Source organism: Balaenoptera musculus, chromosome 8, assembly GCF_009873245.2.
Source record: "Balaenoptera musculus isolate JJ_BM4_2016_0621 chromosome 8, mBalMus1.pri.v3, whole genome shotgun sequence".
Classification (NCBI taxonomy): Eukaryota; Metazoa; Chordata; class Mammalia; order Artiodactyla; family Balaenopteridae; genus Balaenoptera; species Balaenoptera musculus.
In genome coordinates this window covers 36,888,250-36,909,537 of record NC_045792.1, presented here as the reverse complement: position 1 = coordinate 36,909,537, position 21,288 = coordinate 36,888,250, and the positions used below count along the sequence as shown (strand labels likewise).

General features: G+C 34.5%; 1 protein-coding gene and 1 non-coding gene across 7 annotated transcripts in view; both read left to right on the top strand.

Moving 5' to 3' along the window:
* CEP57 (centrosomal protein 57) overlaps positions 1-21,288 on the top strand; it is a 42,679-nt gene that overhangs the window by 7,709 nt on the left and 13,682 nt on the right. For 3 of the 6 annotated variants that reach the window (XM_036859620.1, XM_036859616.1, XM_036859622.1), the window contains 4 exons: positions 4,689-4,845; positions 17,017-17,196; positions 17,556-17,677; positions 21,037-21,153. In XM_036859620.1, the coding sequence (XP_036715515.1) occupies positions 4,725-4,845; positions 17,017-17,196; positions 17,556-17,677; positions 21,037-21,153 (540 nt within the window). In that variant the 5' untranslated portion in view covers positions 4,689-4,724. Of the gene's footprint in view, positions 1-3,955; positions 4,051-4,688; positions 4,846-17,016; positions 17,197-17,555; positions 17,678-21,036; positions 21,154-21,288 lie in introns of all 6 variants that reach the window. The other 3 variants (XM_036859617.1, XM_036859618.1, XM_036859621.1) reach the window with 2 other exon arrangements.
* On the top strand, positions 16,090-16,162 carry TRNAE-CUC. The gene has a single exon. It is a non-coding gene; the product is annotated as a tRNA-Glu (tRNA).

The following is a 21,288-nucleotide window of genomic DNA, read 5'->3' as shown; positions in this document are numbered from 1 at the left end:
AGTCCCAGATGTCCCCAGAGAACCTGTACTTCTGTCAGCCAACTGTAGATTAAGTTCTGACTCTTCCCCTGTCACGTTCAATAATTTGCTACAGTGACTCACAGAACTCAGGAAAACACTACACTTATAATTAAAACCTTTTTTAAACTTTTTCTTATAAAGAATACAACTCCAGAACCACCAAATGGAAGAGACACACAGGGTAAGATGTAAAGGGACTTCCATGACCAATCTGGACACTCCTGGGACCTCACTGAACAAAGAGTTTTTTAGGGAGGTTTCATTATGTGGGTAGGATTGACTAAATCATTAGCCGTTGGTGAGTGAACTCAATCTCTAGCCCCTCTTCCTTCTCTTGAGGGCAGGGGGTGGGACTGAAATTTCTAACCGTCTAATCGCCTGGTAGGTTTTTCTGGCTATCTGCCCTCATCCTAAGCTATCCACGGCCCCCACTATTACCATAACAAAGACACTCCTATCACTTAAAAATTCTGAGAGTTTTTAAACCTCTTTCAGGGACAAAAACTAAATATATTTTTAATTTTTCCACAGGGCATAGAGATGATAAATATATCAGGTAGAAATAGTGTTTCTTAAAAGGGTAAGGAGATACAGTGACAAAAGGTGCTACTTTAGATAGGGTAGTCAGGGAAAACCTCACTGACAGACTTTTTAGTAGATAACTGAGTAGTGGGAGGAAGGGAGCTTTCCAGGCAGAGTAAATGTAGCAAATGAAAACTGTACTGTGCATTTTAGAAATCCCAAAGTTGGTCAGTATGGCTGGAAAAAATGGGGGGGGGGGGGGGGGGGGGGATAGGTGGTGTGGAGAGAGACTGGTAAGGGATGAGGTCAGGGTTAGCCTGGGGTCAGTTAATGTGGGGTCATGGTAAGAATTTTGGATTTTATTCTGGGATGGAAAGCCATGGGAAGGTTTTGATTAGGGGCATTACTTGAATTATTTTCTTAAAGAATCATAGCACCTACTATTTGGAGAACAGACTGGGGGGACCTTGACAAAAGTGGTTAGGAGGCTATTATGGTAGTCCAGACAAAAAGATCACAGTGGTGTCAAGCAGGGAATTAGTAGTGGAATTGATGAGAAGTTGAAGACTTTCTGTATATATGGTAAAGACAGAGACCCAACCAGATATACTGAAAGATTGGATGTGAGATGTGTATGAAAAATGACTTGTGCAAGGGTTTCGGCCTGAGCAGCTGGGTAGGTGGTGGTGCCAATTATTGTGGTATGCAATACCATTTGAGGAGTTGGTTTGGGAAATAGATTCAAGAATTTGGTTATAGACATGTTAAGTTTGGGGTCCTCATATTGACATCCAAGTGGAGACAGCAAGTAGGAAGGTTGATTTGAATATAGAGTTTCAAGAGGGAGAGCTATATATTCCATATTTAAACTTGAAAGTTATCAGCAGATAGAGGCTTTTTAAAAGCCCTGAGAGTTGATGAGATCATCAGAGGTATCCATGTAGATGAAGACAAGAGGAGGAAGGACTAAGCTTTAGGGAAGCTCCAGCATTTAGAAAGAGGAAGGAGAGAGAGCCCAGGAGATTCTGAGGGAGATGCCTGGGTGTTAGAAGGAAAATCCGATTGTGGTGTTCCATCCACTGAAGGAAGTATTGGGATGAAGTGATCTGCTGTATCACATGCTTCTGGGAGGTCACTGAGTTCAGCACTGTAAAAGTCACTGATGAACTTGAAGAGCTGTTTCTCTGAATTGGTGAGGATTGAAGTCTGGAGGGGATGAAAAGGGAAGGTGATTAAGAAGTGGCAGCAATTACAAACAAGTATTTTGAGGGACTTTGTTATAAAAGCTGAGAAATGAGACAGGAGCTGAAGAGGAGTCCTAAAGTTCAGAAAAGTCTGTTCCTCCCTCCACTCTGTTCCCTTCCTCCCTCCCTCTTTCTCTCCCTTTCTTTCCTTCCCTCCCTTCCTTTCCTTACAAATGGCAGTGTGCAAGGTCTAGTAGGGAGGGAGAAATAGATGGCATCTGGAGGGACACCATGTCCTTTAGAAAGGATAACCAAGACTTTGAGTAGGTAAGTGGAGATAGGTCCATTATACAAAGCTCATTCCCTGTGTTATGTGTGTGAGAACAGATGCAAGTAGGTTTGTGGATTCTCTTTTGAAAGCTAGTTAATTTTTCAGTTAATCACATAGAATGTGATTGCCCTGATTCTACTGGAGGTCAGGTTGGTGTGACAACTCACTATTTTCTTATTATCTTTAGTTGTTTACCTAGTACTTTATCATCTTAACCATTTTTAAATGTACAGTTCAGTGGTATTAAACACATTCACATTGTTGTGAAACGGATCTCCAGAACTTTTTCATCTTGCAAAACGGAAACTCTGTATCTGTTAAACAACTCCCCTTTGCAACCTCCCCCCAGCCCCTAGTAACCACCGTATTTCTACTTTGTTGCCATGAATTTAACTACTTTACCTCATGTAAGTGGAATCATAAAATATTTGTCTTTTTGTGACAGGCTTATTTCACTAAGCATAATATCCTCAAGGTTCATCCATTATGTAGCACGTGATGGGATTTCCCTCCTTTTTAAGGCTGAATAATATCGTATGTAGGTACCACATTTTATCCTCTACAATTTTTAATAGACACTATGTGTACGTAATTGAGTTATGAGTTTCTTATTTCTTGGTTTAATTTTATTTCAAAATAGTTCTTGTAAATAATTTTTATAAAGCCATTTTGTTTTCTTCCTTTTGCTTTGGGTTGATTTATGTATTCTTCCCATTCTTTGCTTCAGACTTCTGGCAGCAAATGAGTACATTGATCCAAAACATTCATAGTTAACAATGACTTTCATTGCTTAAACCCTGACATTCAAAATGAGCTGACTGACTTAGAAAATGGAATATATTTAGAATGACTATTCCAAAAAAAAGTCTCATTATAACTTGCGTTTTTATATTAAGACTTTTCTTAATTTGTCACCTGACCCAAGCAGTATTTTGATGATGTATATGTAACAAATTTTGTTGAAAGACAAATATTGAACTGTTCATTTTACAAGAGCTAGCAGGCAATGAATTTAGCAAAGATGGTTTGTTCTCATTTCTTGATTGGATGTTTTGTTTTTGTTTTGTTTTGGGTTTTGGTAAATTATTTATGCATAATCCTTCTGTTAATATCTGTGCAGTGTTTGGTAATACTAATACAATTCATTTTGAAAATCATAAGTGACTTGCTCATGGTTTGTGTTCATAGATATGTTAAATGCTTCCTAACCATTGATCTTTGAATGGTAGTTGTTAAATGATAGGATTCTAGTAGGTTGTATGGAGACATGAGGTACTCTGTGAAGAACAATATTTAAAGTTAAGCTATGTGATTGATTATGCATGGTGTTTTACAAGAGCTTTGGCAGTATTATATATTTTAATAATTGAAGAACACCCTATTTTCTAGCCACCTCCAAAACTTGATGTCAGTTTGCCCAAAAGTTGAAAAAATGCCAGCTATTAGTCCTTGTTGCATGTGAACACACGTTTCACAGTAGAGTAGCATGGATTTAAGTACTGCTTTTGAGACTTACCTCCTACCCTTTCCAAGCTCTTTGCCCTCTCTTTTAGTTTTCACAGCCATAGTGTATGTTTTGTATTTGCTTTCTTAAATCAACTGGAAAATTGCATGGTTTTTAACATGGAAATATAGTCTTCAATTTTTAATAAGATTTAGATACAGTATGGTTTTTGATGGCCTTTTATTCCAGGAGGCAGTTTACTGTATTGTAAATATACATTGTTCCTTTTTACTTTTCTGGACACAGGTTATTCTGGTACTTTATAGTCATAGTTCCCCAAAGGTAAGAGTTGAGAACCTAGTTTACTGTGGCTATTTGAATACGAAAAATGGATGTCTGAGAGTTTTGAGCAGCTAGCAGTCATATCTTCCACCTGAGCTTTTCCTACTCTAGGTCTTTCTACCAAAAGGAAGTCACCTACAAAAAGCAAAACAGTCAGCATCCCCTGCACTGAAAATTATCTGTGGAATGTAATCCCAAATTGAACGGTATGACAAATGCAGAATGGTATATGTGTGGAAATAAAGTTTTATATTTATGTGTTTGATGAGCTTTAATGTTTTCTAATGGCTTCTTCCTTTTTTCCCCCTAATTAAATGTAAAATTTTTGAGACAAGGAATATGCCTTATTTTCTTTCTATATACCCCAGAGTTTTGGACTTTTGATAGATACTCAGGAATTGTGTAGTTGATTGGGGAAAGATTAATTTAGTCATTTTCTAGCAGTTTCTGATACTGTAAAAAGATAATATTTACTTTTCTGAATATGTATCTTACAGTACATATTTTTAAAATAAACTATATTAATAAATTAAACTAATTTATTTTATAATTAAGTAAACTATGCTCACAATATTCATTGTGAGTACCATATTTAAGTATCTCTGCAGCATTTGTATTCAAGTTGTGTGAACATTATTTCCTTTTTATAGTATTTGGCATATGGCTACATTTAGACATATGAAACGCTTTAAAAGTTTTATTATTTTCAAGTAATGATTGAATTCTGTTGTGTTTGGTCAATGGACTTTAGTTTTTGTCTCCATCAGTGGAACATATGTATATATACACATGCTATTTGTGGTTTAAAATTTTGAGAGGTAATTTCTGTATTTTTATTTTTCAGAACATCTTAGCAGAACCATCAAAGTCTAATGGAAGTATGGTTCACGATTCCTCATCTCCATATGTAATATATCCACCTGATAAGCCTTTCCTTAATAGTGATCTGCGACGTTCCCCAAATAAGCCTACATTTGCCTATCCAGAAAGCAACAGCAGAGGTAATAGAGCCTAACAAAATGGAGGTTTCTTTTGTGTGTTTACTCACTGCTTAAAAACTCTTAATTGTGTCTTCCATTTATTGCAAAATTAAAGGAGGAGAGTATACTTCCCCTTTCCTGTTTTTAACCTCCTCAAAATACAATGCCTTTCTTTTGTTCCTTGATTATTAGACATCATCATCCACCTGATCATCAAGACTATGTTACTTTGAGTCATCTAGGACTGCTCTGTCATTTCCAGCATCACTCAGGAACCAAGACTTGTATTTTGCTTCTGAAATATCCCCAAAACTTACAGGTTTTTCTGTCTCTTCATTCTCATTGGTTTGGTTCAGGCTCTCATCATCTATTGCATAGATAATTGTAATACACTTTTAACCAATTTCCCTGCCCTTGGTCTCCCTCTCATCCCCAGTTAACAGCATTGCTGCCATTTGCTGTCACTCATCATCTCTCCCACTGTAAAGAAAAGTTTCAGCACCTCTCCATGGCTTAAATAATGAAGTCTTAGATTTTTTCTAACTTAGGCTCTACCTGCTTTACCAGCTTCATCCCTAGCCACTCTTCCATTCTTCCTTACCCACACATCCTTTGCTTTGGCTGCTTTGGAATATAGTTGTTCCTGAAACTTGCCACCTGTATTAGTTTTCTTGCTGCCTTAACAAATTACTACAAACTTAGCAGTCTTAAATAACCAAAATGTATTACCTGACAGTTTCTGTAGGACTAGCAGGGTACTCTATTTAGGCTGCTGAAATCACAGTGTTGACTGGACTGTGTTCCCTACTGGAGAGTCTAGGGAAGAACCTTTTGCTAGGTCATTCAGATTCTTGGCCAGATTCAGTTCCTTGTGGGTGTAGAACTGAGGTTCCATCGTCTTGCCGACCTTCAGTCAGCACCAGTCTTTGCTCCTAGAATCTGTCTGCGTTCTCATGCTTTTCTTATGGTCCCCTACAGGAATGGTGGGTCATGTCTCATGCTTCAAATTTCTCTGACTTCTCCCACTGCTTCTTTCTAATTTCAGCCAGAGACAATTGTCAGCTTTTAAGGGTTCATGTATTTTAGTTAGATTGAGCCCAGTCACATAATCAGATATAATTTCCCTATCTGTAAGGTCCCTAGCTTTAATTACATCTCCCAAAGTCCTTTTTACCGTGTAACAGGTACTCAGGGATTCTAGGATTAGGACATAGGCATCTTTGAGTGTCTGTTTTGCCTACCACACCAGCCATGGTGAAAATTATACTCTTTTCTCTAAAGCCTGGATTGTATATTATTTCTTCATAGAAGTCTTCTTCTCTACCAGCTTCCTCAACACATCCCTCTCTCTGCTGTCTTCAGATGTCTCTTCTGAACTCTCTTGGTCCTTTGGTCATACCTCATAGCCTTTACTTTTTTGTCTGGGGCGAGGGGTGGTGGTTTCTGTGTCTATCCATCCTATAGTGAAAGTAGGTATCATTGGATTGATACCAGAAACACTGTAAAAGTATAATGGATCATAATGATTATCTTGGGGCATTGCTACACAGTTCATAACACCATGTTCTGAAGGAATAAAAGAAGCTTATTTACTGTCTTCCACATTATTTTTTCTCGTTTACTTTCTTCTTCCTCTCCTTTTTTCTGCCCTTTCTCTCTCATTTTCCTGAAAACCACTAATTACTCACAGGCAGAATTTAGCTTTTGCTCTAACACTAGGTTAAACACTTGCTAACCTTTGCTCTGTGAATAAATCTGCCCCATTTAATTTTTCTTATTCATGGATTCTTTAGTAATTTGCTTTTCTTTGAACTTTAAAAAAAAGTTTCTTTAGATTGACATAAAGATCAACATAAAGATCAAAACTAGATGAAATATCATGATAGGATTAGTATCTAATTCTTAGACTTTATGTTCCTGCTAGAACTCTTGCATGTTTTTGTGTGTGCTTATTTTTTTAAAAGAAATTATTACTAAAATTTAACTGATTTTTGCTCCACTGTGGGCTTCAGTTATTTGTGTTTTGCTTTTTTAACCTATGTTGTTTGAAAGTTATACAACTTTTGTTATTTTTCTAAATTGCCAGTCTTTAGCTGCTGTATTCTGATGAGTAGCACTTTATCAGTTGTTTTATTAACCATTAAATTAATTAGTATTTTCTTTATCATCATCTTTGAGATACAGTATCTTATGAATAAGATGTTTCTAGTTAGTAATTTGAGTATCACCTATTGAAATTCTTAAAAGACACTTAAAAGAAATTCTTAAAGGCCTCGGGTTAAATTTGTTTCAGCAAACACTTTTAATGCCCCATTACAGGCTAGGATTTACATTGGTAACTATACTTAGATATTGTTACCTACCTAGTATTTTATTATACAGCCAGTACACAGTTTACAAACCAGTGTTATTCTGAGATTGATTTTTAAGATATTTGCAGTGCATTTCCCAATTGAAACAAAAGGGTTCCTAAACTAATTTACAAACAGCTGTTTAACCCATATGTGGCTAAAATATAACACTTCTTTTATCTAGAAAATCATTAGTAAATATAATTGCCACAGTACTGATTAAACACAACTTTTAAAAAAATGAAAGGAATGAAATGCAGTAACATTTCAGACATAGCAAATATATTTCATTTCATCCTCTCAGGAAAACTGTATAAGGTAGGTATATTCAAAAGTAACTGATGAAGAAACATCTCAAAGATGATTATTTTAACATATGCAGTATCAAAACCATTTTCTCTTTCCACTTTTTCCCTGGTTTGTTCAGTGAACCCTCAAATATTTACTGAATGAATGAAGGCTTATTTTGAATAGATACTTGCTATGATAAACTTTTTCTTTTATACTTAGTAAATGTTTCTTTCTCAGTAATACTTTAGGGGGAAAAACTTGTTATTTTTTAGTTTAGTTATGGTTTAACATTTTCATTGATAAATTACCATTTCACTTCACTATCTGAAAATCACTTTGAAAATATAATTTGACTAATGCCATGGAAAGAAATAAACTGTGCTTCCTTTAATTCTCATATTAATTTTGAACTTTAGTGAGAAAAGAAATGAACAAGAACTTTGAAATTATTACTGACATCAAAAAATGTACTAATGTTTTTAGGGAGTCCTTTAAAAAAATGGTAACATCACTCCAAAGATTTTCAGTATAACCCATAGCTCATGTCACTTGTTCAGTACATTTCAAATGATAGTAATGTGAAGAATGGCTTGGATGTTTGAAGCAAGGTAAGTAGCTACAAGGTAGTTCTACTAGGCCAATGCTTTCCAACCTTTCACATACCATAGTACATATGGACAATAAAATGGTAATATATATACAGCACACTGAGATAAACTGGTGGGGTTGGTGGCAACTAATCTGGGGTCTTTTACTGTCCCAAGCTACTCTTAATCCCCCTAAGAGCTGAGAGAAAAAACATCTTGGCGTATCTATTACAAATTTGTGTTGGAACACTCAGTGTTATTGGGACCAGTGTTATAGTCAAGTTATAGCTATTGTGTTAGGTATTGGTAACAATTTACTGCCCATCTGTTCTTCTGAAGCATTGGTTCTCAATTTTTTTTGGTCCAGGAAATCCATTATATGTGTACATAAGTATTTCAATGAAGAATATTTTTCCAAATTTAAAAAACATACTATAAAGAGTAGCATTGTTTTATTTTACACTGTAAATCTCTTATTTCTGGCTTAATAGAAGACAGCTTAACTCTCATATCTACTTTTGCATTCCACTTGTGATGATAAATTGTTCTGATTGAAGTATGTGGGAAAGAAAATCTGGCCTTACACAGATATGCAGTTGGAAAACGAGTAAATTTTAATAGCCTTTCCAACAGTTTGTGGCTATTCTTCTTTGACACTACATCAGAACTTGGCAAATACAGTTTCTTAAAATTAAGCTGCAGTGTGGATTATGGAAACATTACTGAGTTTTTCATACTCTGGGACCTCAGGACCACCTACGTGGTTGCATATTAACTAGAAGGATTTAAGATTCAGAAGCAGTTGTAATTACACCTGTGTATTACAGTGGAATCTGGAGAAATCCAGATTCAGGCTTCCAAAGTTTTTTCTTGTGATCACATAAAACACACTTCTTCCTCCAGCAATAAACTGCATAACTAGGTTCAGAGACAAGGGCTTTTATTTGGAGTTGGTCACACAGACACTTTGTGCCTGCTCAGCCAGTCAAGATATTCAACATAAAACATATTGTTTACACAATCTAGGCAGACTTCTGCAGCAGGATTCAGTGCCCTAGTCATTACAAAACAACCTTATCAGTTAGTAACATAGAGAACATTCCCAAAGCCAATTCCCAGAAGTTAGTCAAGGTTCAAGCCTGTAAACCTTTTTTTTTTTTTTTTTTTTGAGTGCTATTCCACTGAAATTCATTGGTTTGTTTTGAACTTTGAATGGCTCTTTTACCCATGCATGACTTGTTAATTGTATTGACTTATACACACTTGTAAAATTTGACATTTCTTTATACAATATCAAAAAAATTACATTTGTTAATATCACTCAATCTCAATAGAAGAAAATCTTTATATTGGGAAACTATAAAGCTCACAGAACAGAAAGCTTTTTTTTTATTTAGAATTTTAACTTTCACTTGAATTTTATCATTGGCAGCAATTACTGTCAGCTCTTTGAAGGCCCATGTCATTTGAGAAATTCAGGACAAGCTCATTAGGAAAATGACTAAATACCTTAAGTCTGAATAGTTGTAGTCTAACAAAAGTTCTTTCAAATAAAAAGGGTGTTCCTTTGAAGGAAATGGTTTTTGTTCATTTCACAAGTCAAACATTTGTGCATCAAGACCATTGTCCTTTGTTACATACTTTACAGATGTGTCCTTCCCATTTTGTCACACAGGATTAAGTAGATGTGTACTCAAGGCTTGAAATTTAATGATTTTTACTGCTTCATCGAGGACAACAAACAAGCGGCTTTGTTTTTTCTTACTGGGAGTGTGTGGCTGTGACGAATTCGATGCCAAAATTATTGTTTAGTGCCAGTGCTTTGATTTGTGCTAAAATTAGCAGTTCTACCCAACATTGCTCTTGCATCATCTTTGCAAATGTCAACACAGTGAAAAGAGTAAATAAAATCTTAGTAGTGTAATGAAAATAGTGTTGATCTCACAGACACTGGTGATGAGCCCCACCTCTCCATGGGGCCATGCCCCGTGCTTTGAGAACCAACATAGTAAAGACTGAGTACATACAGAGTCATGTTTTGTTTATGTAAATATTTTTCACCAGGTGTGGGAAGAGTAGATAGTAGCTTCTCTTTCCAGAAACTAGACAATAGCTCCTTGAAAGCAAGGACTATCTTAATTATTTTTATGTTCTCTTCTTCATCTTGCAGAGTGCCTTACACATCATATGTGCTCTATAAATGTTGAACTGAAATTTAGGTCAGAAATTAGTCTAAACTGAAGCAATGGCAGTTGGGGTAGAGAACAGGAGACTGATTAAGGAGAGATTTATGCATATTTTGGTGGGCAGTGAAGAAGTCCAAGATTTCTGTTGTGGAGAATGGTAGTGTGATTAGGACAAATTACAGGAAAGCTAGAACATTTCTAGGAAAGTAATATAATTTTGGCTATATCAAATTTGAGATGCCTATGAGTTAGGTGGAGATGAAATAGTAAGCAAATGAAGATAAAAGTGAAGTGTAAAAGAGAACTCTGCACTAATGAACTCAGGCATGAACAAGGATACGGTAGTAAATGAAGCTATATGTGTGTGGAGGGGTTTCTCTGGAAAGAAAGTAGAGGGGAAAGGGTTTTGGAAAATAGCACTGTTCAAATAGTGAGCTAAAATTAGTGGGAGTAGTCAGAAGGGTAGAGAACTACCAAGACAGAAAAATACTAGGGAAATTGAAGATGTGTACTAGTGATTTGGGTCCCCACATGTCCCCCCCCCTCTTAAACTGCAGCAAACTTGTGCTGATAAATTAGTGATAGAAATATTCCAGATAACAGATAGACCCCCCTTTGTTGTTAATGAGATGATACTGAGGTCTGCTAGGCTTAATGTACCCCAAATTCTGAATGAATGACAAGCTGGATTGAGAAGAGGAGAAAGTCTTTCATTCTTTTCGTGCTCTAGTTGTTACTAGAAAGTTTTCAAACTTTGCACATTAGAATCGTCTGAGGATCTTCTTGGACTCATGCCTTTCATTCCAAAAATTTGTGGTGGTTTTTGCTTGTTTGTTTGGGGGTTTTTGGTTTTTTTGTTTTTGTTTGTATGGGGTATGTTCTGGGCATTAGGATTTTTTAAAGCTCACCAAGTACAGAAAATGCAGTGAAGGTGGGGAATCACTGATTGTCTTAGGGAAAGAATGAATTATAAATTACTAAGATGAGGTTTAATTTTGTTAGGTAAAGAGTTAGAGATTGCTGCCATGTCTTCTAATTGATATTTTAAATTAATAATCATGGAGACTTTCCTAGATATGTTTATTGAAACATCTACATACCAACTATGTGCCACACATAATATGTAGCATTGGCATTTGAATTATGAATAATAGGTTGTCTCTTCACTCTACGGAGTTCACATTTCAGAGATGATTAAAGTTTAAGGAAAACTCGGTATCTATCTTTGACGCTAAGTTTTCCAGAGGCAATTTGCACTCTCCTATTCAACTAACTAAAATGTATTTAATTTTGAAATGTATGTTCAGGGATACTGTGGGTAAGGAGGATAAAAATTTTAAATCTAGTGTTTGCTGTGGAAGGTCTGTTTGTGAAAATAAAACAAATATGTACAGTATTATTATATTTTAGTATATCACTTTTTTTCCATCTTCCAGTGTTTGAATTTGCTTCTTGTTCTAGAAATATATTTCCCACTGTATACCTTCCTAATGTATGAAGTTAAAAATCTCTCATTGTTCATTTCTACATAGAATATTTTTCACTCAAGGGAATTTCTAGGTAATGTGGTTATTTGAACATAAATGCAGTGGTGCATGACCTCATAGATGTGAGGGCAGTAGAAGGGAGAAAAAAGCAAGAGCTCACTCACATACTTTTCTAAGGAAAAACAAAAGACTTAAGATCCATCATTTCATCACCTAGAATGTTTTTTAACTCAATAAAGCAGGCATGTTTCTATGAAAACTAAATATAAAGCTGAGAAACTATGCCAAATATAACTCTTAAAGTGAAGATATAATGTACATGAACTTCCTTTCATACAAAATCTCATTCTTGACATAGAAAATGTATTCAGAGATGTGTGTGCATATGTAGTTACGTGTTTATGTATTTTTAAATACATATTAGCCATTGGTAGAATAAAGTCATTTTGCATCTTTATGGTACTGGATTTATTTAATAAAAACTTAGAAAACAAAGAGCAGTTAATAAAAACTTAGCTGTAAGTGATAGACATTCCCAGTCTGAACTAGCTTTGGCAAAGAATCTTTTTGGTTTACAGACATGCAAGGGAGGATTGAACAACCAAGAACAGAAAGGCAGATATACGGGTGGACTTCAAGAACATTAGAAACCAGGGACTCAAACATGACCAACACTTTCTCCCCATCTGTTTTTTAAATTCTTCTAGCTAGCTTCATTCTCTCTAGCCACAGAACAGCTTTTCCACATATCAGGAAACATGGCTACTAAAAGCTCGAGTTTTAAGCTGAACTAATTCTGGCTTCAGCTTTTGGGGCCAGAGTCCAAAAATCCCAAGAAGAAAGCCATTGTCTGGGCTTCAGTTGGGTATCCCTGTGGGTCAGTCAGCTGTGGCCATATTTGTGAGAGGGTGCTAAAGGAACACATCAGTTGTATTTATAGCCATGTTGAGGTAAGAGGAAATTACCAGGAAAAGACATGTATAAGCCAGACAAACAGTTCCCAAGATGTATGCAGTACTTCATACAGTAAAATATAATAATAAAGAAAAATCAAGGAAACAAAATTAGAAATCATAAAATACAATGAAAAAAATAGGGTGACATTTATCAGATGTGATGACATTGATTATGTTAAAAACAAAAAAGAAAAAAAAAACTCAAGAGTCAGTATATGCTTTTTAAGCCGAACAAAATGACACATTAAAAGTAAAAAGCTGTCAAAGACATGTTAGGAACATAAATAAAAAGGATGATGGCAATATTACTGTCAGAGTAATTGTCATAGACAAATATCAGCAGTTTCGTATGATAATAAATAACAAGTAAAACCCAGCTTTAAGTTAAGAAAGGGAAATACCTAGGTGCCAGAAATAAAATGAATTTAAGGCCAAAAGCCTCAGGGACACTATTAGGAGTCTTGGTATTAGATATAAGCCTTAGGTATTGGGGTACAGTAGGGGAGAAGTTGGGATTTTAAATCTAGGTAGCGACTGGAGACAGAAGCTTTAGGCCCAAGTGAAGTGGCTTCTGGAATAATGCTTCCTTTGCAAATCTAATTGGAGAAAAGGAACTGGAATCGCTCAGCCACCTGGCCTGGGAAAGAGGCCATGGTAGAAAAGTCACCTGAGGTAAATCGGCCTAGGCCTGTTCTGTGTGCTCTGTGAGGAGAGTACGTGAAGACTTGAATAAATGGAGCTGTGCAGTGTTCCTCAGTGGAAACTCTTAATATTGTGAATATCACTTAAAGAATGATGTGTGAGAGCTGCATTTCTTCTTTTAATAGAAGGCTTCACTCCTATAAAGGATGGTCTCACCATGTCAACTAATAACAGGTTATAGAGCTATAAAAATAGGAAGTGTGGTTTGAGCCGGTTCAGAACTAGACATTAGTGGAACAGAAAGTTCCTAGACAAGTATGTATAAGGATGGAATTCTAGAAATGTATCTATAGATTGACATGGAGAAATACTCATACTTGAATAAGTGTGATATCAACTAGCAAAGGGATAATTTCACTAACTTATAAAAGCATAGGAAAATCCAAAAGGATTTCAACAAAATGTTTATAATTATTATACTGAGATGATAGGATTGTGGGTATCTTGTTTTTCCTTTTCATTTCTGTTTTTCCCTAAATCCTGCTTAATGTGCATTTATTCAGATTTTTTGCAAAAGAAAACTGTTAAACATTACATACTTAAACTTACGGATTTGCAGTACTTGGAAGGAAATTCATATAATCTTAAATACTTTCCTTATCGAGCAAGAAAAGAATGAAAATAATTGTAGTTAACACTGCTGTATGATATATAGGAAAGTTGTCAAGACAGTAGATCCTAAGAGTTCTCATCACAAGGAGAAGTTTCTTTTTATTTTTATTGTATGTATATGAGATATAGAAGTTAACTAAACCTACGGTGTTAATTTCACAATACATATAAATCAACCCATCATGCTGGACACCTTAAACTTATACATTGATGTATGTCAAGGATTTGTCAGTGAAACTGGAAAAAAAAAACTAAGCATTAATTCAAGTTTGGTAAAGAACCAGTAGAGCTAAGAAAAGTGGGAGAAAGAATTAATGTTTGGCTTTTGTTTTGTTTTGAAATAAAAATGCTGAAGATTCCAAGGAACTTCTGAGAAAGATTCTAAAGAAATGCTAAGATTTTAAGGAAAGAATATAAATCAGTTATTCACAGAGTTAGAAATAAGGAGAGTATGATAGATGACTGTAGGACTATTAAGTTCAGTTCTCTATTAATAAATGTGAGTGTCTTAATAAAATATTTTTAAACATAGAAATGAGGGGGAGGGGGTTGACTAGAAAAAAATGTTTCAAACTGTCAAAGTCTCGGTAAGGTTCTAGCCCCAAGTAGTTTTAGGGAATAAGTTTTGAGAAATGTTTAAATAAACAATCTCTATGCTATATTAGCCATTTCAGAATGCAGTGAATGAAAGCATATACTTTTTGGGTCTTTTCGTTAATCCAGCATATCCCTGCAATATCATAGTGGTTGATGTATCAAACAACAATAGAGTGTTCCAGCCAATTGCAATAATAACTGTAAATGCAAAAATAAAATACTAGCAAAATCATTTACTGTTAGGTACAGTTTAATGAAGGAATGCAAGAAATGTTTGTTATTACAAAGTTTAATAAATACTCAGTGGTTCAAAACAGGCAAAAAACCTCAAATGGCATGTATTAATTTTCTCTTTTTCTATTACATTTTTTATCTGATTATTCCAGGTGTATCAAAGAATTATTGTTCCTTTAAATACTAGTCTTATGTCTGGGCTCTTTTCCTATTCTCATAGTCTTCTCAGTTGATTTTTCAGGTTTCTGAGTGTGTGTATTCGTGTTTCATATCTGTGTTCTTTCTAATTAGATTGTAGTCTCATTGCATACCAGCAAGAATAAGCTGGCTATATTATAAAATGTATCATTCTCGTATTTGGGGCCTGTCACATCTTAGGCACTGAAAAACTTGGTGAATTAATGCATTATGTTAATACATGGGAATGCGTGCCTTGTTTTGAGTGAGAAAGCTCGATTTTTAAAAGATGGTAGTTCTTCCTACTTATTGTATAGTTTACATGAAGTTTTATTTAAATCATTAGGCGAAATGATTCTGAATATTTAATTGGTAAGAATAATTTGAAATGTTTTAAAGATTTATATACTGTGGGAGACTGGCAGAATTGATGTTTATATTATAAAGTTTTAGTAATGAAAATACTGGCATAATATTAATGAAGCCAGAGTAAAAGAAAGTCCTGAAACTGTCTTGGGTATGTGTAAGTAATAATTATATCTGTATGTATAGATATATGTGTGAACTTGGTATATGATAAAGTTGCCATTTAAAGTTCTTCCTTCAATACAAAAATGTTTGTATTGACTTTTATTTGACTTAAAGAATTAAATGTAAAAGTGTATGAAACTATAATAAAGGAAAATACAAAGTTTATCTAATCTTGAGGTTACAGAAGAACTTCTTAACAAAGAACTTGATGGGAAAGATTGTTAGATATAGCTGTGAAAAATCAAAACATCTTTGTATCAAAACTAGAATTAAAGACAATAAAATGGAACGGGGAGACTAATGAAAAATGGGCACAGAAATTCATAAAAGACAGCCAACAATATGTAACAAAATATTTAAACTTTTAATAGAAATGCAAAATAAACTAACCAGAGTAGCATGGGTTTCTTAATCAGAATGGTAGAGATATTGTAATTAGTGATGGTCTATATTGGCAAAGACATGTACTTCTGATGAAAGCATAAATTGATAAAACCCTTTTTGAAGGTACTTTGCTCTTTAAAGAGTCTTTAAAATATGAATATTCTGGGACTTCCCTGGTGGTCCAATGGTTAAGACTCTGCTCTCTCAATGCAGGGGGCCCGGGTTCAATCCCTGGTCAGGGAACTAGATCCCACATGCCGCAACTAAGAGCCCGCATGCCACAAGTAAAGATCCTGCATGCCGCAACGAAGATCCCGTGTGCCACAGCTAAGACCGGCTGTGGCCAAATAAATAAATATGTTTAAAATAAAAATAAATAAAATATGAATATTCTTTGATCCAGTAACTTAGTTTTTCAATTACTAATTGGTCACAAGGAAATAATCTTTTAGGTCTATCTGATTGCATGAGGGAATGCTCACAGTTCCATAATGCTAAGTGAAAAAACTTGGATCAATTTTGATCTCAATATATGTTATACATATAGGAAAAGATTGAAAGAAATGACCAAAATTGATAGTCATTATCTCTTAGGATTATCAGTTCTTCTCTTTCTTGTATTTTCCTGTGCTTTCTACAGTGAATATATATTACTTTTATAATCAAAAGCTTTTTGAGGGGCAGAGTGCTTAGGTTTTTTTTGGAGATCAAAAAGAAATAGTCCTTTATGTGCTTGACTATTTTTAGCTCTATAATTGGATTCTGCATGTGATCCTATTAGTAAAACAGAAAAGATTTATAGTTAATAATGTGCCTTGGGACAGTTTATGAATTTTGTATGATTAGCTAAATATTTTTACCATTTTATAAAATCTTTGAAATGTTTTTACCATGGCAGTATGCTTTTTACTTGAGTACCTAGCACATTTCAGAGACTCAAAAGATGTCTTTAAATGGAGTTTTTTAAACAATTACCATGTGATGATAATTCCCAAAGAGTGATCCTCCATCAATTTTATTTTTTATTTAGATGAGTTTATTCTTTTTCAGTGAACTTTTTCCATATGTATTATAGTATCCATGTTTTTATTTGGCAGCTATATTTTCTGCTCTGAAGAATCTTCAAGATAAAATTCGACGTTTAGAACTTGAAAGGATTCAGGCAGAAGAAAGTGTGAAAACCTTGTCTAAAGAAACAATTGAATATAAGAAAGTACTGGATGAACAGATACAAGAAAGGGAGAATTCAAAGAATGAGGAATCAAAGCACAATCAAGGTTTGTTTAATTATGAAGGAAATGAAACACTATCAAAATAAGTATTATAAAATCACTCTAAAAGAAATTCCACATTAGTGTTTTCTAGTGCTTAGTGTCTTCGAGCACTACAAAATTACATTTATATTTGGGAGCATTTTGTGGAACAAGTGCTGATGTCCTGTATTATATTTACTGTCTGAATTCAAGGCAGATTAGACTAACATACAGAAAGAGAATGACTTAGGTCATCTGAAAAGGCTTCTAGAGCTACTGGAAAATGTTTATTATACATACTGTAGATTCATGTTAAGCAGCTTGTTAAAACTAATACTTGTGCGAGTGAGCTAATTTCTGCTTTTCTTATGTATTCTTTTTAGAGCTGACATCTCAGCTGTTAGCTGCAGAAAATAAATGTAATCTTTTAGAAAAACAATTGGCATACATGCGTAACATGATAAAGCATGCAGAAATGGAGAGGACATCTGTATTAGAGAAACAGGTATGTTACTTCATAGAGTCACTCTCAAGAAGAGTTAGTTATAGAGAAAATTAAGTTGATATAAAGACCTTTTTTCTCAGTGAGGACTAATGGTGCTGTTACAAATAATCAATTCTCCGTCCATCTTAAAAGATAATAGTACCAGTAGTTCATTTTGAAAAACTGCTAGTGGAAGCTTTGAGAAAAATGTGGTTTGTTTTTTCAGCGAAGCTAAAAAGAGGAGTTTCCTTTTTGGATGACCCTCACACACACTGACATATCCTCTACACACAGCTTTGACAGCTTCTGCTTTGGAACAGTACAACAGCATAGGACTGAAATTACTTGGGATCAGTTATGGTGTCTGAAGATTTGATTGGTCTTCATTGTTTTTGCTGTATTTGGTAGAGTTCTACTTAAATTGGAAAAATACTGTACATTTAATTGTATTTTCTTTCCAAGTCATGTTAACTTCTTTGTACATTATCAAAAGTATAAATAAGCATATTACATACCTCTCTGCCTCTTGAATTTTGTTTAAAGACTCAACTCAGGTAGCACATTTCAAGGTTCTTTATACTTTGAAAAACTTTTTTACAGTTGTTATTTTAACAAAAATATTTTGCTCTGTCACACCAGAGGTATTTTAATTTCAGTAACCTATGCATTTACGAGAGGACATCTGCAACATCAGTCTCGAATATATTTTTTTAAAACATACCTCCTTTTCCTATTATGAATATAGAATTTGAATTCATCATGAATACCACAGTTTCTGGGCATCTTAACTTTATTATGCAAAAGTTGAATGTCTATATGCTTAATATTTTGCTGGGTACTCTGCAGTGTGAAAGAAATTAAATGCTTTCCACCTTAGTCAGCTTTCGGTCATAGCTGGAGATATCAAAGAAATATTTGATTGCACAGCAATATTTAAGAGGATGTTTCAGCAATTTTCATTTGTGTTATAGGTCTCTTTACTATGCCATTGAGTTTATTTGTGACCATATTTTTTTGTTTCCAGTTGGGTCCTCTTCAGTCCACCTATTTTTGTTATTTTAATGTACCATTACTTTGCTTTTTATTCCTTCATTTTATCTCTTTGAACACTATAAAAATTCCCAGTCTTTTTAAAATCATTTTTTTTCTTATGAGAACTGTATACGTATATGTATTTTTTTATGATGAACTCTTATTCTTTGGAGTTATCTTGGGAATTCCATACTTCTAAGTTGTGTAGGCAGCCTTATGAAATGGTTGTGGATTTGCCTTTGCTGGGGCTTGATGGGTTTCCCTGGTTCTGGTCTGCATTTATGATAGTTGGCTTTGGGCTCCTGCATCGTGCAGATGGTATGTTGCCTGAGATTTATGTCACGTTCTTTGTGTATCTTATACACCAAGGCTATAGTCTTGCCTCATGTAATATTTGGCTTCAGTATTACTTGCTTTTGATTTATCTTTTTTGCACCTGAAGAGTTCCCTTTCTTCAAGCTTGCTATGCAATTATTATTATTTCTGTGTTTTCTCTGACGCTTTTATGTGATGAATGGGGTCGGGAAAGGGATGGTGAGTTAAATCTGCCACATGATTGGAAATGGCAAAACATTATGTACAGTAATACGCAGTTCTCTTCATTGGCATATTTCCGTTCTCGGGTTAGAAAGCATTTATAAGACAACAGTGAGATGTCTTGACTAATATTGATATAACTGTTAGACATATATATATGTCTTTGAATTAAGCCCTGTTTTCATCAGTAAAGTTTGATTAGTCCATCTTATAAGAGTGGTTCCAATACTGGAAGTGAAGTGTGATTTGTGCCAATATTTAACTTAATGTATTATTTCAAGGGCAGCAACTATCCACTAAGGTGGGTAGGAGGAAATTAGTAGTTCACACAAATTCCTGAGAAATGTATTGGTTTGTATTACTTTGTCATATTCAAATTTCTGTTAGTATGACCTATTGCTATAGACTTGTATATGAAGATACACTGTTAACAAGTTCACATGCTTAATGTTTTGCTTTTTACCAGTAGACCTCAGTTTAGCATACTTCCACTTCTTATCCTAGTTTAATGGTTTATCCTGTGGCTGTCAGTCCTTAAATCTGATAGGTGGCAGTCTTTTCAAATCCTTGACCCTAAGCCTGAAAAAAAAAAAATGATGGATGTTTTGCATAGAATTCAGAGGAAGTATAAATGATACATACCAAAACCCTGATTATTGCCTTAATTAAGAGATTATTTAAGAGAAGCAGACTAATTACAACTATTTGTGTGTAGCCTATATGTCTAGTAAATACCTTCATTCAGAGAGTATTCACAAGTCTTAGTATAGAGAACCAAATGTTATAATAGTATATAGTAAGAACAAGATTTCACTTGTATTTGTTAATTTTCCTCTGGTTTCATCTTAATATTGTTTTCCTGGAATTCCTCTGTAGTACCTAAGTAGTTGTATGAAAGGCCAGATAACATCCCTAGTACTTATTTTACTTGTAACTGGAAGTTTGTACTTTGTAATTTTTATTTTATATTGGAATGTGGTTGATTGACAACGTTGTGTTAGTTTCAGGTGCACAGCAGAGTGATTCAGTTATACATATACATGTGTCTATTCTTTTTCAAATTATTTTCCCATTTAGGTTATTATAGAATATTCAGCAGAGTTTCGTATGCTATACAGTAGGTCCTTGTTGGTAATCTATTTTAAATATAGAAGTGTGTACATGTCAATCCCAAACTCCCAATTTATCCGTCCCCTCTCCCCCAGCTTTCCCCTTTGGTGACCATAAGTTTGTTTTCTAAGTCTGTGAGTCTGAAGAAACTTAGTATTTTTTGATTTTTCAAAGGACTGATTTGTAAAAGTCAGTTTTACAATTGTCTAGGTCATAGCCTACCTTTTCTCAAGTAAAGCTGGTTAGTCTCATTTTAGGTTATTGGTTTTTTTGCCTGGCTACGGTTCAAGGTTTTATATGGTGAAGGAATCTCAGATTCCTTTTAATTTTTTCAGGGAATTTAGATTACTTTTGATTAAGACCTGTAGATCAGAGACTTAGGATAGAAGCATCATGAATGAAAAACTATTCATAGGAACACCTTTCTAAAAGTATTATTTTCACTTGTTCAACAAGTATTTATAGCCACTGTACTAGGCAAGTGGAGACCACAAAAATCGGAGACTACTGTGATTCTGTTTTATAGTCTTGTAATATGATAGCATATATGTAAGTATAAAATAGTACACTAAAAATACAAGAACTTTGAATAATCAAAAAAAAAAGAAAAGCCAGACAAGTAGCATACAACATAGTACTCTCAGTGTTAGTTTTTCAGTTTTTTGTCAAATTATTATGCTGTATTTAATATTGTTTCCCAGGTTTCCCTAGAAAGAGAACGACAACATGATCAGACGCATGTTCAAAACCAACTTGAAAAATTGGATCTTCTTGAACAGGAGTATAACAAGCTTACCACAATGCAGGCCCTTGCAGAAGTCAGTGAAAATCTTTTTTACTCATCAATGCATAATATTGGTTCTTATGTAAAATTGGTTATTTTATAATACTGGATATTTTATAGGAAAAAAAGTGACCTTGTAGCAAAGAAACATATAGGAATTTTTTTAAAG